At 41.3% G+C, this 18,460-nt stretch overlaps 1 protein-coding gene across 8 annotated transcripts in view; it reads left to right on the top strand.

The window, feature by feature from the left end:
• Positions 1–18,460, top strand: part of LOC125463570 (E3 ubiquitin-protein ligase rnf213-alpha-like) — a 205,762-nt gene that overhangs the window by 165,254 nt on the left and 22,048 nt on the right. For all 8 annotated transcript variants that reach the window (XM_048554962.2, XM_048554967.2, XM_048554969.2 and 5 more), the window contains 5 exons: positions 4,511–4,621; positions 12,241–12,483; positions 17,670–17,751; positions 17,843–17,877; positions 17,962–18,059. In XM_048554962.2, the coding sequence (XP_048410919.2) occupies positions 4,511–4,621; positions 12,241–12,483; positions 17,670–17,751; positions 17,843–17,877; positions 17,962–18,059 (569 nt within the window). The remainder of the gene's footprint in view (positions 1–4,510; positions 4,622–12,240; positions 12,484–17,669; positions 17,752–17,842; positions 17,878–17,961; positions 18,060–18,460) is intronic.

The raw sequence follows: 18,460 nt of genomic DNA, 5'->3' as shown, positions 1-18,460 counted from the left end.
CTGGTTTCAGGTGAAACTTGAACCTTCTGATCCAGAAGTAGGGAAATTACCACCGAGCCACAAGAGCCCTTTCTTTGGATCTGTTGAACTTGCTATTAATACCATGAGTAGCTGTAGGAGAAACAGGCGATGACTGTCAATTGTTTAATTGATATCTGGATGTATAAAAGAGTAACTACTGGTCTGGTTTAGTCAACAGACTCTGCACAGAGAATATCAATGTCTCTTTGAAGCTGAATCTTATTTTTTTGGCTATGCCGGTTTTGTTGAATTTCATGGAGTGGCACTGTCTGCAAGGCGCATTGTATCTTCTCATTGTAACTTAACAAACTCACTTCATTAACTACTTACTATGGTGCTCCCTATGGAATCTCTCTTGTGTGATTCTGGTGCCATCCTACCACCTGGCGCTCCTGGAATAATACAGCTGTTGACCGGCATTCCTAAGGCCAAACCATCTTTAAAAGGCCTTTGTGCACCTGGCTAAGCATTGTTAGTCCAAAGCTGCTCTGCATAATTCCTGACATATGCCCCAGTCATGACAGAAAATGGAAAATTGGTGCCATGATGTGGACAGTGACCTGGAGGTCTTGGTAGATAGCATTGTACAAATGTAGGACATCCACTAGAACTAACAGAGGAGTACTCATCCCCCATACAACATGGTTGGAGGTTGCCATGTGGTGACCTCTGCCACTCCACCAACACAAGTACCACCATCCTCTCTCCCATGCCTCACATTGCACCTCTGCTACTGTACCTACTTCCTATCAATGCTCATACTATATCACTCTCACTATTGCCTGCAACATCTTCCTTCACTTGCTGTCACCCGTACCAACACCTGACAGCATTAACCCTGCACACTGTCTGCACTTTATGCTCATTTGCTTGGGACACCTCCCAACCTGCACCAAAAGTAATAGCTGTACCACCTACTTTCATCTTCCTTAATACCCACCTCTCTCCTATGGCAGGATAAAACTGCCAGAATAGGGCAGAAAGAGTCAAGATAAGGTGTTGGGCTTCCTGAAATTTGGCTTCTCACCCCTTAAGAGGAGGCGATCCTGATTTTGAGCTCTTTGAACGTCTCATTGGCTATGTCCAAGCCCCTGGATTGGTGTCAATGGTGGCATTTGACTGCAATGCTGAATCCCCCAACCTAAGGTTGATGTGATTGAGGACTTCTGACAACCATGACAAGCTTCCTGGCTATGTGTCTGCAAAAACTGGCATTGCACGACAGCAGTGGTAAACCTGTTCATTCCATGCCAGCATTCATGAAACCATGATCATATTTAAGGTTTTTAAAATTCACTTGTGGGGTGTGAGCATTGCATGTGTGCCATTGCTGTTGAGAAATGGTGATGAGCTGCATCTTTGAGCCACTATAGTCCATATGCTGTAAGTAAATGTTCAATGCCTTTAGGGAGGGTGTTCCAAGATTTTCACCCAGTGCCACTGAAGAGGCAGTATTATATTTCCAAGTCAGGATGGTGGGTTGCTTGGAGGGGTATTGTAGATTGGTGTGGTCTTGATCTTTTTAGATGTTAGTGGTCATGGGTTTGGACCATGCTCTCTAAAGATCTTTAGTGAATTTCTGCAGCCCATTTTGTAGTTGGTAATACATTGCTGTGGCTGAGTGTCAGTGGTGGAGGGAGTGGATGTGACACCAGTCAAGCAGTTTGCATTGTCCTAGATGGTGTCAAACTTCATGATTGTTGTTGGAGCTGCACCAATCTAGGCAATTGGAGAGTTTTCCATCACACTCTTGACTTGTGCTTTGTAGACAGTGGATAGGCTTTAGGGAGTCAGGAACTGAGTTACTCGCTGCAGAATTCCTGTCCTTTGACCTGCTGTTGTAGCTACTACTGTAATAACCACCAAAAGGAGTTAAATGGAAGTGAAAACATTTGAAGATGAATTGATTCGTTTCATCAGAGTTAGTACTGCATTGAACCTTTTTATTCACTCAGGGGATATGGTTTTTGCTGGCCAGGCATTGGTGAGCTGACTTCCTGAACTGCTGCAGTCTATTTGGTATAGCACCCACAGTGTTGGTAGGGAGGTAGTTGAAAGAATTTGACTGAGCAATCGTGAAGGAATGATGATATACTCCAAGTCAGGATGCTGACTGGTTTTAAGGGGAACTTGCAGACAGTGGTATTCCCATGTATTTTCTCCTCTTGTCCTTTAGAATGGTAATGGCCATGGGTTTGGAAGATGCTGTCTAAGGAGTCATGGTGAATTTCTGCAATGAACCTTGTAGTTACATCCATGGTATCTTTTACTACAATAAGGGCTAGTTGCTATGTTTACGTTGGTCCAGTAGTGACTACTACAGGTACTCGTAGAACATAGAACAATACAGCGCAGAACAGGCCCTTTGGCCCTCGATATTGTGCCGACCAGAGAACTAATCTAAGCCCATCCCCCTACACTATCCCATCATCATCCACCTGCTTATCCAAGGACTGTTTAAATGCCCCTAATGTGGCTGAGTTAACTACATTGGCAGGCAGGGCGTTCCACGCCCTTACCACTCTCTGAGTAAAGAACCTGCCTCTGACATCTGTCTTAAATCTATCACCCCTCAATTTGTAACTATGCCCCCTCGTACAAGCTGACGTCATTATCCTCGGAAAAAGACTCTCACCGTCCACCCTATCTAATCCTCTGATCATCTTGTATGTCTCTATTAAATCCCCTCTTAGCCTTCTTCTCTCCAATGAGAACAGACCCAAGTTCCTCAGCCTTTCTTCATAAGGCCTTCGCTCCAGACCAGGCAACATCCTGGTAAATCTCCTCTGCACCATTTCCACATCCTTCCTGTAATGGGGCAACCAGAACTGCACGCAATATTCCAAGTGAGGCCGCACTAACGTTTGGTACAGTTGCAGCAAGACATCACTGCTCCGGAACGCAATCCCTCTACCAATAAAACCTACACACCGTATTCCTTCTTTACAGCACTATCACCTGGGTGGCAACTTTCAGGGTACTATGTACATGGACACCAAGATCCCTCTGCACACCCACACTACCAAGAATCTTTCCATTGACCCAGTATTCTGCCTCCCTATTATTCTTCTCAAAGTGAATCACCTCACGTTTATCTGCATTGAACTCCATTTGCCACCTTCAGCCTAATTCTGCAGTTTATCCATGTCTCCCTGCAACCTGCAACATTCTTCCACACTGCCAACCACTCCACTGACTTTGGTATCATCTGCAAACTTACTAACCCATCCATCTATGCCTGTGTCCAAGTCATTTAGAAAAATGACAAACAGCAGTGGTCCCAAAACAGATCCTTGAGGCACAACACTAGTAACTGGACTCCAGGCTGAATATTTTCCATCAACCACCACTCGTTGCCCTCTTACAGAAAGCCAGTTTCTAATCCAAACTGCTAAGTCTCCCTCCATCCCATGCCTCCGTATTTTCTCCAATAGGCTACCATGGTTTGCTCATAGTGGTAATTGAAAAATCAGATTGATTGTATACATCTGTAAACAGGGTCAAGTATTAGTACGATTATTGGAATAATCCTATGCTATAGTACAAATAGAATGATGGCCTTTCCCACTCCGAGAAGGTGGGAATTGGGTTTGGTTCTGTGCACCTTAAGCAAGATGGGATTGCATTTATGTATCGGCTCCAGAATATCCTTTGGATAAGCAGGCAGAGGTAAACTGATGTTGCACTTGCTAACTTGCTCATTATCATTAGTCCTTCTTATTAAATACATTTTTTTTGATTTACATTTACCATGTTTCAAGTTTTAACAGGTAGAAGTTTAAGACATAGGCCATTTCCTGGATTCCTTTTATGCAGAAATTGTACTGAAACTTTTACCAATGTCAATCTTGCCAACAAACTTGCATCAACGATCTCTGCAGAACTTATTATTATCCTATGCTTGAGTGAAAAAAACTGCCATTAAAAAGGAGGAAAATGCAAGGCCGGCAAATACTATAGTTGTGGGTGGGCTGCTATCCTCAGTCATGGAAAATTACTCTCACTCTCCTGCCTCTGCTGATCATCACCCACTCTTCCTTTTTTATGATACAGCAGTTATTAAAGCTTTTCCAATTGTTTACAGTTAGCCCAATTAATTTATTGTTGAGTCATGCTGTGCCACATCTTTGACCCATAAATCTACACTGGCCCAGTACTAACATAAATATAGAATCCTGGTGTGTACTAGTCTTTTACTTAAGTGTCAGATCATGTATTTGAGTGGTAGAGGGCTTTGTCTGTGATTAATTAAAGAATTATTACGTCTACTGATGTTTCAATATGAAACCAGTGTAAATCAATTACGTGTAAATTTCCTGAAGAATTGATGCAATATGCTGTTATGTTGTAGGAATGCCGATAAATTCTAGAGTCTTGTCTTCTGATAGTAAGATTAGTCATCGTTTAATAAATAAAACAATAACATATTTATTAGCTGTGATGTGTGTTCTGCTTTAAGATAAACCTTACCAGAGTTATTTACCTTTAGGTTTGCAAATGCTCTTTAAATGAGCAAGGAGTTCACATAATCCTTGCAATCTTCCGGGAGATCACAATTTTGAATGCATCACACGACCAATATGTCCAACGAAACCAAGCAGTAAGTCTGGATAACTGAGTGTAAAGTATTTTGTTCTTTAAAATGATTGTGCTTGGTAAAAGGTGTTAGTGCTAAAGAATGACAGACCTAATTCTTTTTACACACTTTGGCAGCAATGAACAGCTTCAGATCAAATAAAGCATGACACAGTAACTTTTCTAATCCTAAAATTTTCACGTCCCAGCTTTTGCAACTTCAGTTGAAATGTCTGTTATTTGGTTCTGCAGAATTTCTCCAATAGAAGTCTTATTTAAACTGTTGCCGTCAAAAGTTTGGGATGTGTGCACCCTAGGATGAAAGGACAGAATTTGAACATGAACACACGTGCATGTACAAACTGATGCTAAATTTTTTTTAAATGTTCCTTTTTGAAATGAGAAGGAGAGAACAGAGAAGTCTTCAGAATGAATTCTGGCAACCTTTGTACTGAATCACAATCCATAATTAAAATTTATAGCTCTGATTCTAGGGTTTCTAAGTACATTGTTAGATATATTTCAACGTATGAAGTCTTTTCCGACTTATTGTTGCAGAACTCCTAACAAGGAGTAAAATTAACAGAGATAGGGAAAATAGTTTTCTATTGTGGATTTTGGAGTGGAGATCAAGTTTTATCTTACATAGGAACATTAGACAAAGTAACAAGAGAGGCTGCTTAGCTTTGTGAGTCATTCAGTAAGCTTAGAGCTGATCTAATTATTGGCTCAGCCCTATTTTCCTATCTGTCTATCATCACTGTTCTCTCTCAGAAACCTTTCTATCTCTTTCATAGAGTCATAAAACACAGAAACAGGCCCTTTGGCCCATCATGCCTATGCTGGCCTACAAACACAAAACCACAGCAATGCCGTTTACCTGCGTTTGGTCCATGGCTTGCTGTACCCTAGCATTTTAAATACTCATCCAGCTGTTTCTTAAATGTTGTGAGAGAATCTGCCTTCACCACGCTGTTAGGCAGCACTTTCCATATTCCTACCACCCTCGAGGTAAAAGCGTTTCTTCTTCAATCTCCTCTAAACCGACTTGCTGCTCACCTTAAACCTATGCCCTCTGCTCTTGGACATATCTGCCATGGAGGGGAGATTCTCATGATCTACTGTGTGTCTATATCTTTCATAATTTTGCATACCTCAATTGGATTCTCCCCTTAGCTCAATAAAAAAAACCCAGCCTACCTAATCTTTCGTCATAACTGAGACGTTTCATCCCAGGTGACTTCCTAGTGAATCTCTTCTGGAAACTCTCCAGTGCAATCATGTCCTTCTGTTAGTGTGGCAACCAGAACTGCATACAGTATCCCATCTGTGACCTAACAGTCTTTTATAAAGTTGTTCTTGTATTCCTGACCCCAGCTAATGATGACAAGCATCCTGTATTACTATCTCAATGGAGTCAAGTTAGGTAAAGGGGAAGTACACCGAGATCTAGGTGTTCTTGTACATCGGTCAATGAAAGCAAGCATGCAGGTACAGCAGGCAGTGAAGAAAGCTAATGGCATGCTGGCCTTCATAACAAGAGGAATTGAGTATAGGAGCAAAGAGGTCCTTCTGCAGCTGTACAGGGCCCTGGTGAGACCGCACCTGGAGTATTGTGTGCAGTTTTGGTCTCCAAATGTGAGGAAGGACATTCTTGCTATTGAGGGAGTGCAGCGTAGGTTCACGAGGTCAATTCCCAGAATGGCGGGACTATCATATGTTGAAAGATTGGAGCAACTGGGCTTGTATACACTTGAGTTTGGAAGGATGAGAGGGGATCTGATTGAGGCGTATAAGATTATTAAGGGATTGGCCACTCTGAAGGCAGGAAGCATGTTTCCGCTGATGGGTGAGTCCAGAACCAGAGAACACAGTTTAAAAATAAGGGGTAGGCCATTTAGAACAGAGTTGAGGAAAAACTTCTTCACCCAAAGAGTGGTGGATATGTGGAATGCTGTGCCCCAGAAGGCAGTGGAGGCCAACTATCTGGATACTTTCAAGAAAGAGATAGATAGAGCTCTTAAAGATAGTGGAATCAAGGGTTATGGGGATAAGGCGGGAACAGGATAGTGATTGTGGATGATCAGCCATGATCATAATGAATGGTGGTGCTGGCTCGAAGGGCCAAATGGCCTACTCCAGCACCTATTGTCTATTGTATGCCTTCTTCACCACCTTATCTACCTATGCTGACACCTTCAGAGATCTAAGGACTTGTACATCATGATCCCTTTATTCCCCAGTGGTCCTTGGGAATCTAAGAATCATTGTGTTTGTCCTTCAATGGTTAGCCATTCCAAAATGCATTTTTTGCATTTGTTTGGATTAAATTCCATCTGCCGTTGCTCTGCCCAATTTACCAGCTGATTAATATCTGTCAATGTAAATATCTATCAATAATGAGTTCTGAGGAAGTGTTAGCGGACCCGAAATGTTAACTCTGATATTTCTTCTCAGATGCTGCCAGATATGTTGAGCTTTTCCAGCAACCTCTGCTTTTGTTTCTGATTTACAGCATCCACAATTCTTTCAGTTTTTATTTTGATCAATATCAGACTGTTGCATGAGATCATCCACCTCACTATCAGCAACACCACCAATTTTTGTATCATCTGTAAACTTTTACCTTCTCTTTTCAAATCTAAGTTTTTAATACAAATGACAAACAAGGGTCTCAGCACCGAACCCTGCAGTACACTGCTGATCACAGGTTCTAATTATAAAAACAAACCTCTACCATCACAGTCAAAGCATAATACAGCATGGAAACAGGCCCTTCGACCCAAACTGCTCCATGCTCCTTTGTTTCCTATTTGCACCCAATTTTGAATCCAGTTTGCAAACTTGCCTTGGATCCCATCAGCTGCTACTTTTTGGACCAATCTACTATGTGAGACCTTGTGAAAGGCCTTGCTGAAATCCATGTAAACCACATCAACTGCTCTCCCCCATTGATATATTTAGATGTCTTTTGAAAAAACTCAATTAAATTCGTCAGACAGGATCTCCCTCTAACAAATCTGTGCTGACTATCCCAGATCAATCCTGCTTTTCCAAGTATTGATTAATCCTGTTCTTCAGAATTTTTTCCAACAATTTCCCTACTACTGACGTCAAACTAACTGGTTTGTAATTAGCTTATCCCTGCTGTCCTTGATCAAAGAAACCACATTTACTATCCCATCACTTGGCACTTAACATATAGCCAATGAAGTATTAAAGCATTTGCCAGCACCCCAGCAATCTCCTCCCTTGTCTCCCATTGTAGCCAGGGATATATCTCATCAGGTCTTAGGGAATTTATCCATCTTTATGCCCATTGGAACATCTAATACTTCCTCTTTATTAATCTTGATGTGTCCGAGAACCCCACCATCCTAACAGAAATCCCCAGTTACAATGTGTTTCACTTCTGTGAAGATAAGAAGTATTCACTTAAGACATCACACACATCTGGCTCCAAGCACAGACTGTCCCTTTGGTCTCTAATTCCCCACTAATCCCCCTACTCTTAATATATTTAGATAATGCCTTAGGACTTTCCTTGATTCCATCTGCTAAAGGTATTTTGTGACCCCTCTTTGCCCTCCTAATTTCCATCTAAGCAACCTTCTACTCTCTGTACTCTTTTGAAGGACCTCCCCTGGTTTCTCCTTTGCTGTACCTAACATATGCTGCCTTCTTTTTACCAAATTCTCAATATCCCTTGACGTCCAGGGTCCCCTGGACTTGCTGTCCTTGCTCCAATTCATGCTGGTCCTGAATTCTCACTGTACTACTTCTAAAAGACTCCCATTCTCCAAATGTAGACTTTTTTTTCATTGTTTCACGGGATGAGGGCATTACTGGCTAGGGCAGATTAATTGCCCATCCCCAATTGCCCAGAGGGGAGTTAAGGGACAACCACAAGTCAGTTGTATGAAGGCCAGATCAGATAAGGCACTTGCCTTCACCGAAGGACACTAGTGAACAAAATGGGTTTTTCTGACAATTGACAATGGACTCATGGTCATTGTTGGACTCTTAATCCCATATTTTTATTGAATTAAAATTCCATCATCTGCTGTGGTGCAATTTGAACCAAGGTCCCCAGGACATTACCTGGATCTCTGAATTAATAATCCAGCAATATTACCACTAGGCCATCACCTGCAAGTAGCTGCTCCCAATCTGCCAGATATTGTCTAATTATATTAAAATCTATCTTCCTCCAATTTAGACACGTAATTCCTGCACTATCCTTATCCCTTTCCATAATGATTTTGAAACTTACGAAGATAGGTCACTATTCTCAAGATGCTCATCCACTGAAACTTTAACCACTTGACTGACTTCATTCTCCAGGATTAGGTCTAGCACTGCACCATCTCTAATAGGATTATCTATGTACTGACACAAAGAGCTCTCCTGGATGTACTTTAAAAATTCCTCACTGTCTGAACCTTTCACACTAAGGTGATTCCAGTAATATTGGGAAAGTTGAAGTCTGCTACTAATCACACCTTTCTGTGATTTGCTTGCATATCTGCTCCTCTATCTCCTATCTATAGTATAATCCCAGCGAGGTAATTGCCCCAGTGTTATTCCAAAACTGTACCCAGATTCCCTTATTCAAAGACCCTCCCATGACATTACCCTTTATTACTGCAGAAATGGTTTCCTTTATCAATAATAAGATTGATACCCCACCTTTCTTACTGCTCCCCTCCCATCACACCTGAAACTTCTATACCCTAGAATGTTGAGCTGCCAGTCCTGTCCTTCTGTCAGCCATGTCTCAGTGATTGCAGTTATATCATATTCTTGCAATGATCAATGTTGATCATTGAATTCAAACACTTATCAGTCAAGTTCCGTACATTAAAATAGGTATAAATTAATAAATTCAGAGACTGTTTTATAAGGGAGAAAATTCCACAAACAAATATCGATCTGAGTTAAACATCAGTACCTTCATTAAAAGAGTTCTCCGACTTCCTAATGATGCATCTCCATATTTTGCTTTTAAAAATTAACACACTAAAAGACTACACTGTATTCCAGGTAGGCTTTTACCAAGGGTTCTGTACAGCTTCTGTTATACCTCCGAACTTTTATAAAAACAAAATACAGTGGATGCTGGCGATCTGAATTAAAAACAGAAAACGATGTAGAAACTCAGCAGATTTGGCATCATCTGTGGAGAAAAGGACAGTTAACATTTTTCATCCGGTATGATACTTCTGAAAAATCATACAAGGCTTGAAGTGTTAACATTATTTCTCTCTCCACTGATGTTGTCAGACCTGCTAATTTTTTCCACAGCTTTGCTTTTATTCCATATTTTTATATTTCATTACCCTTGAAACAAACACTGACATTACATTGGCCTCCCTAATTATCTAATGCACCTGCATATTGACTTTTAGTGATTCACATGTCAGGATACCCAGATCCCTCTGTGCCACTGGGTCCTGCAGTCACTCTCCATTTAAATAGTAAATTGCTTTTCTTCCTGTCAGACTGACTATGTCTGCATTTTTCCAAATTACATGCCATCTGTCAAAAATTTTCCCATGCCATAAACCTGTCCATATCCCTTCTCTCTACCTCATCTTAACTTATTTTTCCTACTTTCATAGGGGTTTTGGCAAATTTAATTACCATAATTACTACTAAATTACCAAATTTAATTACCTTCATCTAAATCTAAAGTCACACAGCATCAGATGATGGTCCAACAGGTTTATTTGAAATCACAAGCTTTCTAAGCACTGCTCCTTCACCAGGTGAAGTGGAGGAAAGCACACAGGCACAGAGTTTTTATACAGAGAAATAATGGTAAAATAATCCAGGTTAACCATGTCAGAAGATAAATACAAATGATGAGAGAGGAGTGTCGATAGGCTGAAAAACAGGTCTTTGCAGGTGATCAAAAGTGTCAAATGGTGTGAGTAAGGTGTCAACAGCTGAATAGCAAGTTAAATGATGACTTTTGATCTGATTGATAATTACAAAAAATCAAAAATAGGATGGTGCTAGAGACAAACCAAATGGCTGGACTAACATGATAGGTAAGAGTTGCATGGTGAGGATCTATCCAAAGTAACAGGTAATCCAGAACAATACAAACTAATTAAGGTAGAGAGATAATAACAAGATATCAAGGTGATAGTGTCAAAACAGAACAGTAAGGAAGGTTTTACACTGAACAGTATGGTGGGGTTACATGTAGCACAACATGAACCTAAAATCACGGTTGAGATTATTCTCTTAGGTACGGAACTTGGCTATCAATTTCTAACTCGGCGATTCTGCATTGTTGTGTATTTTGAAGATCAGATGCTGAATATCATTGACTGCTGAAGTGTTCCCCAACTGGGAGATAACACTCCTGCTTGACAATGGTTGCGCAGAGCCCGTTTATCCATTGTCGTAGCATCTGCATTGTCTCACTGATATACCTTGCCTCACGGTATCCTTTCCTGCAGTGTGTGAGGTAGACAACATTGGTCAAGTCACATGAGTATCTGCTGTCTATGTGATGGTTGGTGTTCCCATGTGTGATGATAATATCCATGTCAATGATCTGACATGTCGTGTAGAGGTTGCCATGACAGGGTTGTGTGGTGTTGTGGTTGCTATTCTCCTGAAGGCTGAGTAGTTTACTGCAAACAATTGTCTGTTTGAGGTTAAGCAGCTAAACAGCACTCTGAAAACTTGTGATTTCTAATAAATTTGTTGGACTATAACCTGGTGTTGTGTGACTTCTGACTTTGTCCACCCCAGTCCAACACCGGCATCTCCACATGCATCTAAGTCATTTATATAGATTGTAAATAGTTGAGCTCCCAGCACTGGGAATTTCACTGGTTACAGCTTGCAAATCTGAAAAAAGACCCATTTATCCTTACTCCTTGCTTGTTGTTAGCCAACCAACCCATTAACCAAATAATAGGCTACCTCTTACACCATTTGCTGTTGCACAGGTGTCATGGCACTTATCAAATGCCTTTGTAAATTCCTAGTAGGTCATACTTGTTTGTCGCCTTTCCACTTTACTTGTTACATTCTCAAAAAGCTCTAGTAAATTAGTTCAACACTATTTCCCTTTTACAGAGCCATGTAAACTCTGCCTGATCACATTTTTTTTACATAGCCTATTATAACTACCACATTAGTTGATTGTTGCAGTTTACATATGGCGGATATTAATTAGCCCATATTTTCCAGGTTTTCAACTCCATCCTCTGTGAATTGAGTGTTAAACTAGCTATTTTCCACTCTGCTGGAACCCTTCCAGTGCTTAAGGAATTTAGGAAGATTATAACTAATCACTGCAGCTGCTTCTTTTAATATGCTAGGATGCAGACTGCATGGTCCTTTTCACCTCTTAATTCACATGCTACATGATTGAAAACTTTGCTATTGTGCAGCTCCTTACTTCTTTCATCCCATTTGTTTATCATTGAACATTGAATTTGGCACTGAACTCCTGAAGTTGGATATGCAAGCATACATTATTTTTAGATAACCACTTCATATTTCTTAAGATAGAGAACTGCCACGGCAATCCTTAATTTTTAGGACATTGCTTCTTTCATTAACATTTTATCCAATTGTATTTTCCATTTTGCTGAATCATTTTCATTGTTTGTTTTTCAGCAATGTGATACTATTCAAAAGTACATAGAGAATGAAATGGCATTTGATTCTGCCAAATTTAAGGATCTTGCTGTTATGTTAGTGAAAAATTGCATTCCTGGACTTCAGATCAATCCTGGGCAAAGTAGTTTACAGCAGACAATGATAGAAATAATCGTTCATGCGGCAGCTGTATTCTTCTGTGGGAACAATAACATCCTGACACCACTGCAAAATTTTGCATCCCAGCCTGCTAACATGATGGTATGGTTTCATTCATATTTTGTTTTAACATTTCCAAAAGTAAATTTCTTCACCACATTCTGTTTAAGTTAAACATGATTGATAATGCATTAGTTGTATTGTTTAACTATGTAAATCAGAATACTGCTTGCTTAGTGCATTGAAAGTGAGAATAGTAATTACAAGTTTTCTTTTCTTGGACTCCTGACATATCCATCTTTCAAAAGGAAAAATAGGTAAAACTGATTTCTCAATTATGGGTGTGTTGTACTTCTTATTTCTGATGCTAAGTGACTGTGAATGTTACAAGAGTAACTGGACATAGTTGGTCTATAATGAAAAATACCATGCAGCAAAATGAGCTTAAACAACTTATGGTTTATCATCTCCAAAAATGACAAACTGCAGCTTTATTATGGGTTAACTTTAAGGTTAATGTGTTGATTTATACAAAACCTCCCAAGTTGTGATAGTTTACCATTCAAAACCCTAGAACTTCCATACCAGTGTTTCTAACAGTAATTTCAACTCCTGTTCTGTTGTTTCAAGAATCTGTCCACCTTTTGTAGGTTCTGACTTGGTCTTTCATCTCATGAGGGTCAACAGCCTTCTAAACAAGTCTACATGAAGTAACAGTTGGCTAAAGAAAAATGTGAATCTAAAAAAATTCTGAAGAACTAACATGATCCTGATTATTAGTATAAAATTGACAGCTCTTCCTCTTGAAAATCAGGATAAATTACTTACATTTCTTGCCCAGTTATCCTGTCAAATGGGGTAATTTTTTTTTCATTTGTGGGATGTCAATGTCATTGATTGACATAGCATTTTATTGAACACCCCTAATTGTCCTTGAGATGATGGTGAGCTGCCTTCTTGAAATGCTACAGTCCATCCACAATGTTGTTAGGGAGGGAGTTCCAAAATTTAACCCAGTGACATTGTAATAAAGGTAATATATTTCCAAGCCATGACAGTGAGTGGTGAGGGTGCAACATAGCATTGTCTACTTGAACTTGTAGGTAGTGGTTTTCCCTAGTATCTGCCTATCCTTATCCTTCTAAATGAACATTTTCATGAGTTTGAAAGGTGCTGTTTAAGAAGCCTCGGTGTATTTTGGCAGTGAATCTTATAGATGACACCCACTATTTCCATTGAGCATCTCTGGTGGAGGAAGCGAATGTTTGCCGATGTGCTGCCAGTCAAGTGGGCTGCTTTGTCCCAGATGTTGTTAAGCCTCTTGAGTGTTGCTGGAGCTGTACTCATCCAGGCAAGTAGGGAGTATTCCCTCAAACTCCTGATGTGTCTAATTGAACAGGCTTTGAGGCTTCAGGAGATGAGTTACTTGCTGCAAGACTCCTAAGCACTATCGTGCTCTTGCAGCCACTGCATTTATATGGTGAGACCATTTCATTTTTCTAGTCAATGGTGACCCATTGGTAGCTTTTGATAAGTGTTCATAGTGGGTCATTCAATTATGGTAAAGTGGTTGAATGTCAAGGGGTGATGGTTAGACTTTCTCATGGTGGTGATAGTCATTGTCTGGCACTAGTATGGTACAGATGTTTCTCACTTCTCCTCAGCCCAAGTTTGAATATTGTCCAAGTCTTGTTCTATTTGTCAAAGTCACCTTAAATTAAAGAAAGGATTAATAAATTGCTCCTTAATGCTAAGTATTATTAATGAAGATAGGTGTAAATTTACAGTTGTTTCTCAGACTGCTGATGGGAGATAGCCGGAAAACATATACTGTAGTGCATTTACTGTTGCAGCCTGTGGAAAAGGAACTTTAACATGAATACCGATTCTGAACTGATCTTTTGTTGAATCAGAGGTTGTACAAAACATCTGGTCCAAAAGCTCAAAAATAAGTTCAATAATTAGCACATTTTTCCACTGTTTCTCCTTTTCAGTGCCTTTCAGTATATGCTTTTGTTTCATAATCAAGTTTGAGTTTTGATTTGATCCTCCTTCCCATCTTTTTTAATGGTTTCTAATGTTTATTCCAATCTTCATATTATTTTCCCTGTCAAAAAACTGGGTGTGTGACCTAATCAGGTTTTTTCTCATGTGACAAGACCAGGACAATTTAAACTGCTCTCCAATACAATTGGAAATATCTTAATATTTCACCCCATATCTGCAAGCTGAGGCTTCATATTAATCGTTTGCACCTGTCTTTACCAAAGAAGCAGATATTACTGCTGTATTACTGGGAGAAACTTGATCACTAGAAGGGTTCAAAATTATTAGGAGTTATCTGATAAGCTTTTGATACATAGAGATTAATAAGGAGGAGGTATTAGATGCATTAATGAACATAAAGATACCTAAAGCCCCAGGACCTGGTGAGATATATCTCAGACTGCAGTGGGAGGCAAGAAATGAGATTTCTTAGGCCCTGGTAGAGATATTTAATAGCTTGCTGGCTACAAGTAAAGTGCCAGATGACTGGAGAATAGCTAATGTGGTTCATTTATTCAAGAAGGGCAGCAGTGGTAGGACAGTTAATGTCAGACCAGTTAGTCTGACATCAGTGGTACTGAAATTATTGGAAGACATTCTGAGAGACAGGATTAGTCAACAGTTGGAAAGACAGGATAGTCAGCATGGATTTGTTGGAAGGAGATCCTGTCTGACTATTTTAAGTTGAGTTGAAAAGGTGACTAAACATATTGAAGTGTAGTGCTGTTGTTTAGGTTTATATGGACTTCAGTAAGGCCTCTGACAAGATCCTGGTGAATCCTCTCTGCACCTGCTCCAGTGCAACCACATATTTTCGATAGTCTGGCAACCAGAACTACACACAGTATTCTATCTGTGATCTCACCAATATTTTATTAAGTTTTAACAACATTTATTTGCTCCTATTTTCTAGATTCATAGAATCCCTACAGTGTAAAAACAGGCAATTAGGCCCAACATGTCCACATGAAATCTCTGAATAGCATCCCACCTAGAGTGACCACCCCTACCTCCGCATCTCTGCAATCCTCACTAGCTAATCCACCTATCACATCTTTGGACTGCGGAAGAAAACTGGAGGCACCCTCAGACGAGGGGAAAATGTGCAAATTCCACACAGTCACCCCAGGCTGGAAATGAACCTGGGTCCCTGGCATTGTGAGGCAGCAGTGCTAATCACTGAGCCTCTGTGCTGCCCTATTCTGGTCACGTTATTGGAAAGACATGATTAGACTGGAGAGGATACAGAGGAGATTCACCAGGATGTTGCCTGGGATGGAAAATCTCAGGTATAAGGAGAGACTGGGTAGGCTGCGTTTATTTTCCCTAGAGCAGAGGAAGCTGAAGGGTATCTGATCGAGGAATGAAAAATTATGAGAGGCATAGAAAGGGCAGATCATGAGAATCTTTTTCCCCATGGCAAACGTGTCTAAGACAAGAAGGCATAAGTTTAAGATGAAGCGTAAGTATTTTAGAGAGGATCTAAGGAAAATCTTTTTCTCTCAGAGGGCAATAGAAAATATGGAACGCGCTGTCTGAGATAGTGGGAGAGGTGGGTACTCTTGCAACTTTTATGAAGCATCTGAACAAGCACTTAAAACACCAGGGTACAGTAGGGGGGGATAATATAGTATCAGAGATAATGGGAACTGCAGATGCTGGAGATTCCAAGATAATAAAATGTGAGGCTGGACGAACACAGCAGGCCAAGCAGCATCTCAGGAGCACAAAAGCTGACGTTTCGGGCCTAGACCCTTCATCAGAGAGGGGGATGGGGGGAGGGAACTGGAATAAATAGGGAGAGAGGGGGAGGCGGACCGAAGATGGAGAGTAAAGAAGATAGGTGGAGAGAGTGTAGGTGGGGAGGTAGGGAGGGGATAGGTCAGTCCAGGGAAGACGGACAGGTCAAGGAGGTGGGATGAGGTTAGTAGGTAGCGGGGGGTGCGGCTTGGGGTGGGAGGAAGGGATGGGTGAGAGGAAGAACCGGTTAGGGAGGCAGAGACAGGTTGGACTGGTTTTGGGATGCAGTGGGTGGGGGGGAAGAGCTGGGCTGGTTGTGTGGTGCAGTGGGGGGAGGGGACGAACTGGGCTGGTTGAGGGATGCAGTAGGGGAAGGGGAGATTTTGAAACTGGTGAAGTCCACATTGATACCATATGGCTGCAGGGTTCCCAGGCGGAATATGAGTTGCTGTTCCTGCAACCTTCGGGTGGCATCATTGTGGCAGTGCAGGAGGCCCATGATGGACATGTCATCAAGTCATCATCTGCCAATGTGGTATACTGCATCCACTGTACCCGGTGCGGCTTCCTCTACATTGGGGAAACCAAGCGGAGGCTTGGGGACCGCTTTGCAGAACACCTCCGCTCAGTTCGCAAAAAACAACTGCACCTCCCAGTCGCAAACCATTTCCACTCCCCCTCCCATTCTCTTGATGACATGTCCATCATGGGCCTCCTGCACTGCCACAATGATGCCACCCGAAGGTTGCAGGAACAGCAACTCATATTCCGCCTGGGAACCCTGCAGCCATATGGTATCAATGTGGACTTCACCAGTTTCAAAATCTCCCCTTCCCCTACTGCATCCCTCAACCAGCCCAGTTCGTCCCCTCCCCCCACTGCACCACACAACCAGCCCAGCTCTTCCCCCCCACCCACTGCATCCCAAAACCAGTCCAACCTGTCTCTGCCTCCCTAACCGGTTCTTCCTCTCACCCATCCCTTCCTCCCACCCCAAGCCGCACCCCCCGCTACCTACTAACCTCATCCCACCTCCTTGACCTGTCCGTCTTCCCTGGACTGACCTATCCCCTCCCTACCTCCCCACCTACACTCTCTCCACCTATCTTCTTTACTCTCCATCTTCGGTCCGCCTCCCCCTCTCTCCCTATTTATTCCAGTTCCCTCCCCCCATCCCCCTCTCTGATGAAGGGTCTAGGCCCGAAACGTCAGCTTTTGTGCTCCTGAGATGCTGCTTGGCCTGCTGTGTTCGTCCAGCCTCACATTTTATTATCAGGGTACAGTAGGGTATGGGCCAATAGGATTAGTATATTTGGTGTTGTTAGTTGGCATAGATATGACGGGCTGAAGGGCCTGTTCCTATGATCTATAAATGAAAATTAAAAAAGGATTACGATTGGTAGATATAAAAATTCTCAGCCAAGAGAAAATTAAATTATGTGCTCAATTCTGCAGAAAATACAATTTGCTGCTTCTCATCACTTTTTTAAAATATAATTTAGGCTGCATTCCTGCCCACCATGCCTGAGGACTTGACTGTGGAAGCCCGGGGCTGGAGTGCATTACAGAATCTAAAGTGGTTTCGTAAGTGACAGAATCTCACTTTGAATTTATTGATTAAATTGGAAAGTGTTTCACTGTTAAATAACGATTGGCAAATTCCTTTACTTTTCAGAATGTCCAAATGGACATCCATGTGTTGTAGGAGAAGTAAGTATTTTTTAAAATTTTTTGAAATCTGCAGACTTTGCCATTCAGACAAAACATGTATGCAATGCTGTTTTCCTTTTACAGTGTGGAAGGCCTATGGAAATATCTCGTTGTGTTGAATGTAATGCTGAAATTGGAGGAAGAAATCACAATGCTGTTGATGGATTCAAAGATGCTGATATGTAAGAATATTTACATGCAGATCAAATAAAGACTGGCCATGCTTCAAATAAGGAAAATTATTACTATGCTTAATTCTACTAGAAATGAGGATATTTGACCTCAGTAGTACAGACATATATATGAGTTAGGAGCAGGCCATTCGATCCCTCAAACCCACGGTGATGTTCTGAAACATTCTGGTTGGTTGTGAACTTAACTCCATATTCCTGCCTAGCCTGATGGCCTTTTACTCCTAATTTTCCAGGACTTTACTGACCTGTGTTGTAAAAAGGCCCATGACATTCTGAGAGAAAAATTGTTCCTCCTTTCCATCTTAAAAGGAAACCCCCTCTTTATAAAACATGTCCCCAGATTCTAGTCTTTCCCACAAAGGGGAATCATCCATTCATCATTCAAGTCC

The sequence above is a fragment of the Stegostoma tigrinum genome, chromosome 22, assembly GCF_030684315.1.
Source record: "Stegostoma tigrinum isolate sSteTig4 chromosome 22, sSteTig4.hap1, whole genome shotgun sequence".
NCBI lineage: Eukaryota > Metazoa > Chordata > Chondrichthyes > Orectolobiformes > Stegostomatidae > Stegostoma > Stegostoma tigrinum.
The sequence above is the reverse complement of the archived record's forward strand: the minus strand, read 5'-3'. Positions and strand labels throughout refer to the sequence as shown.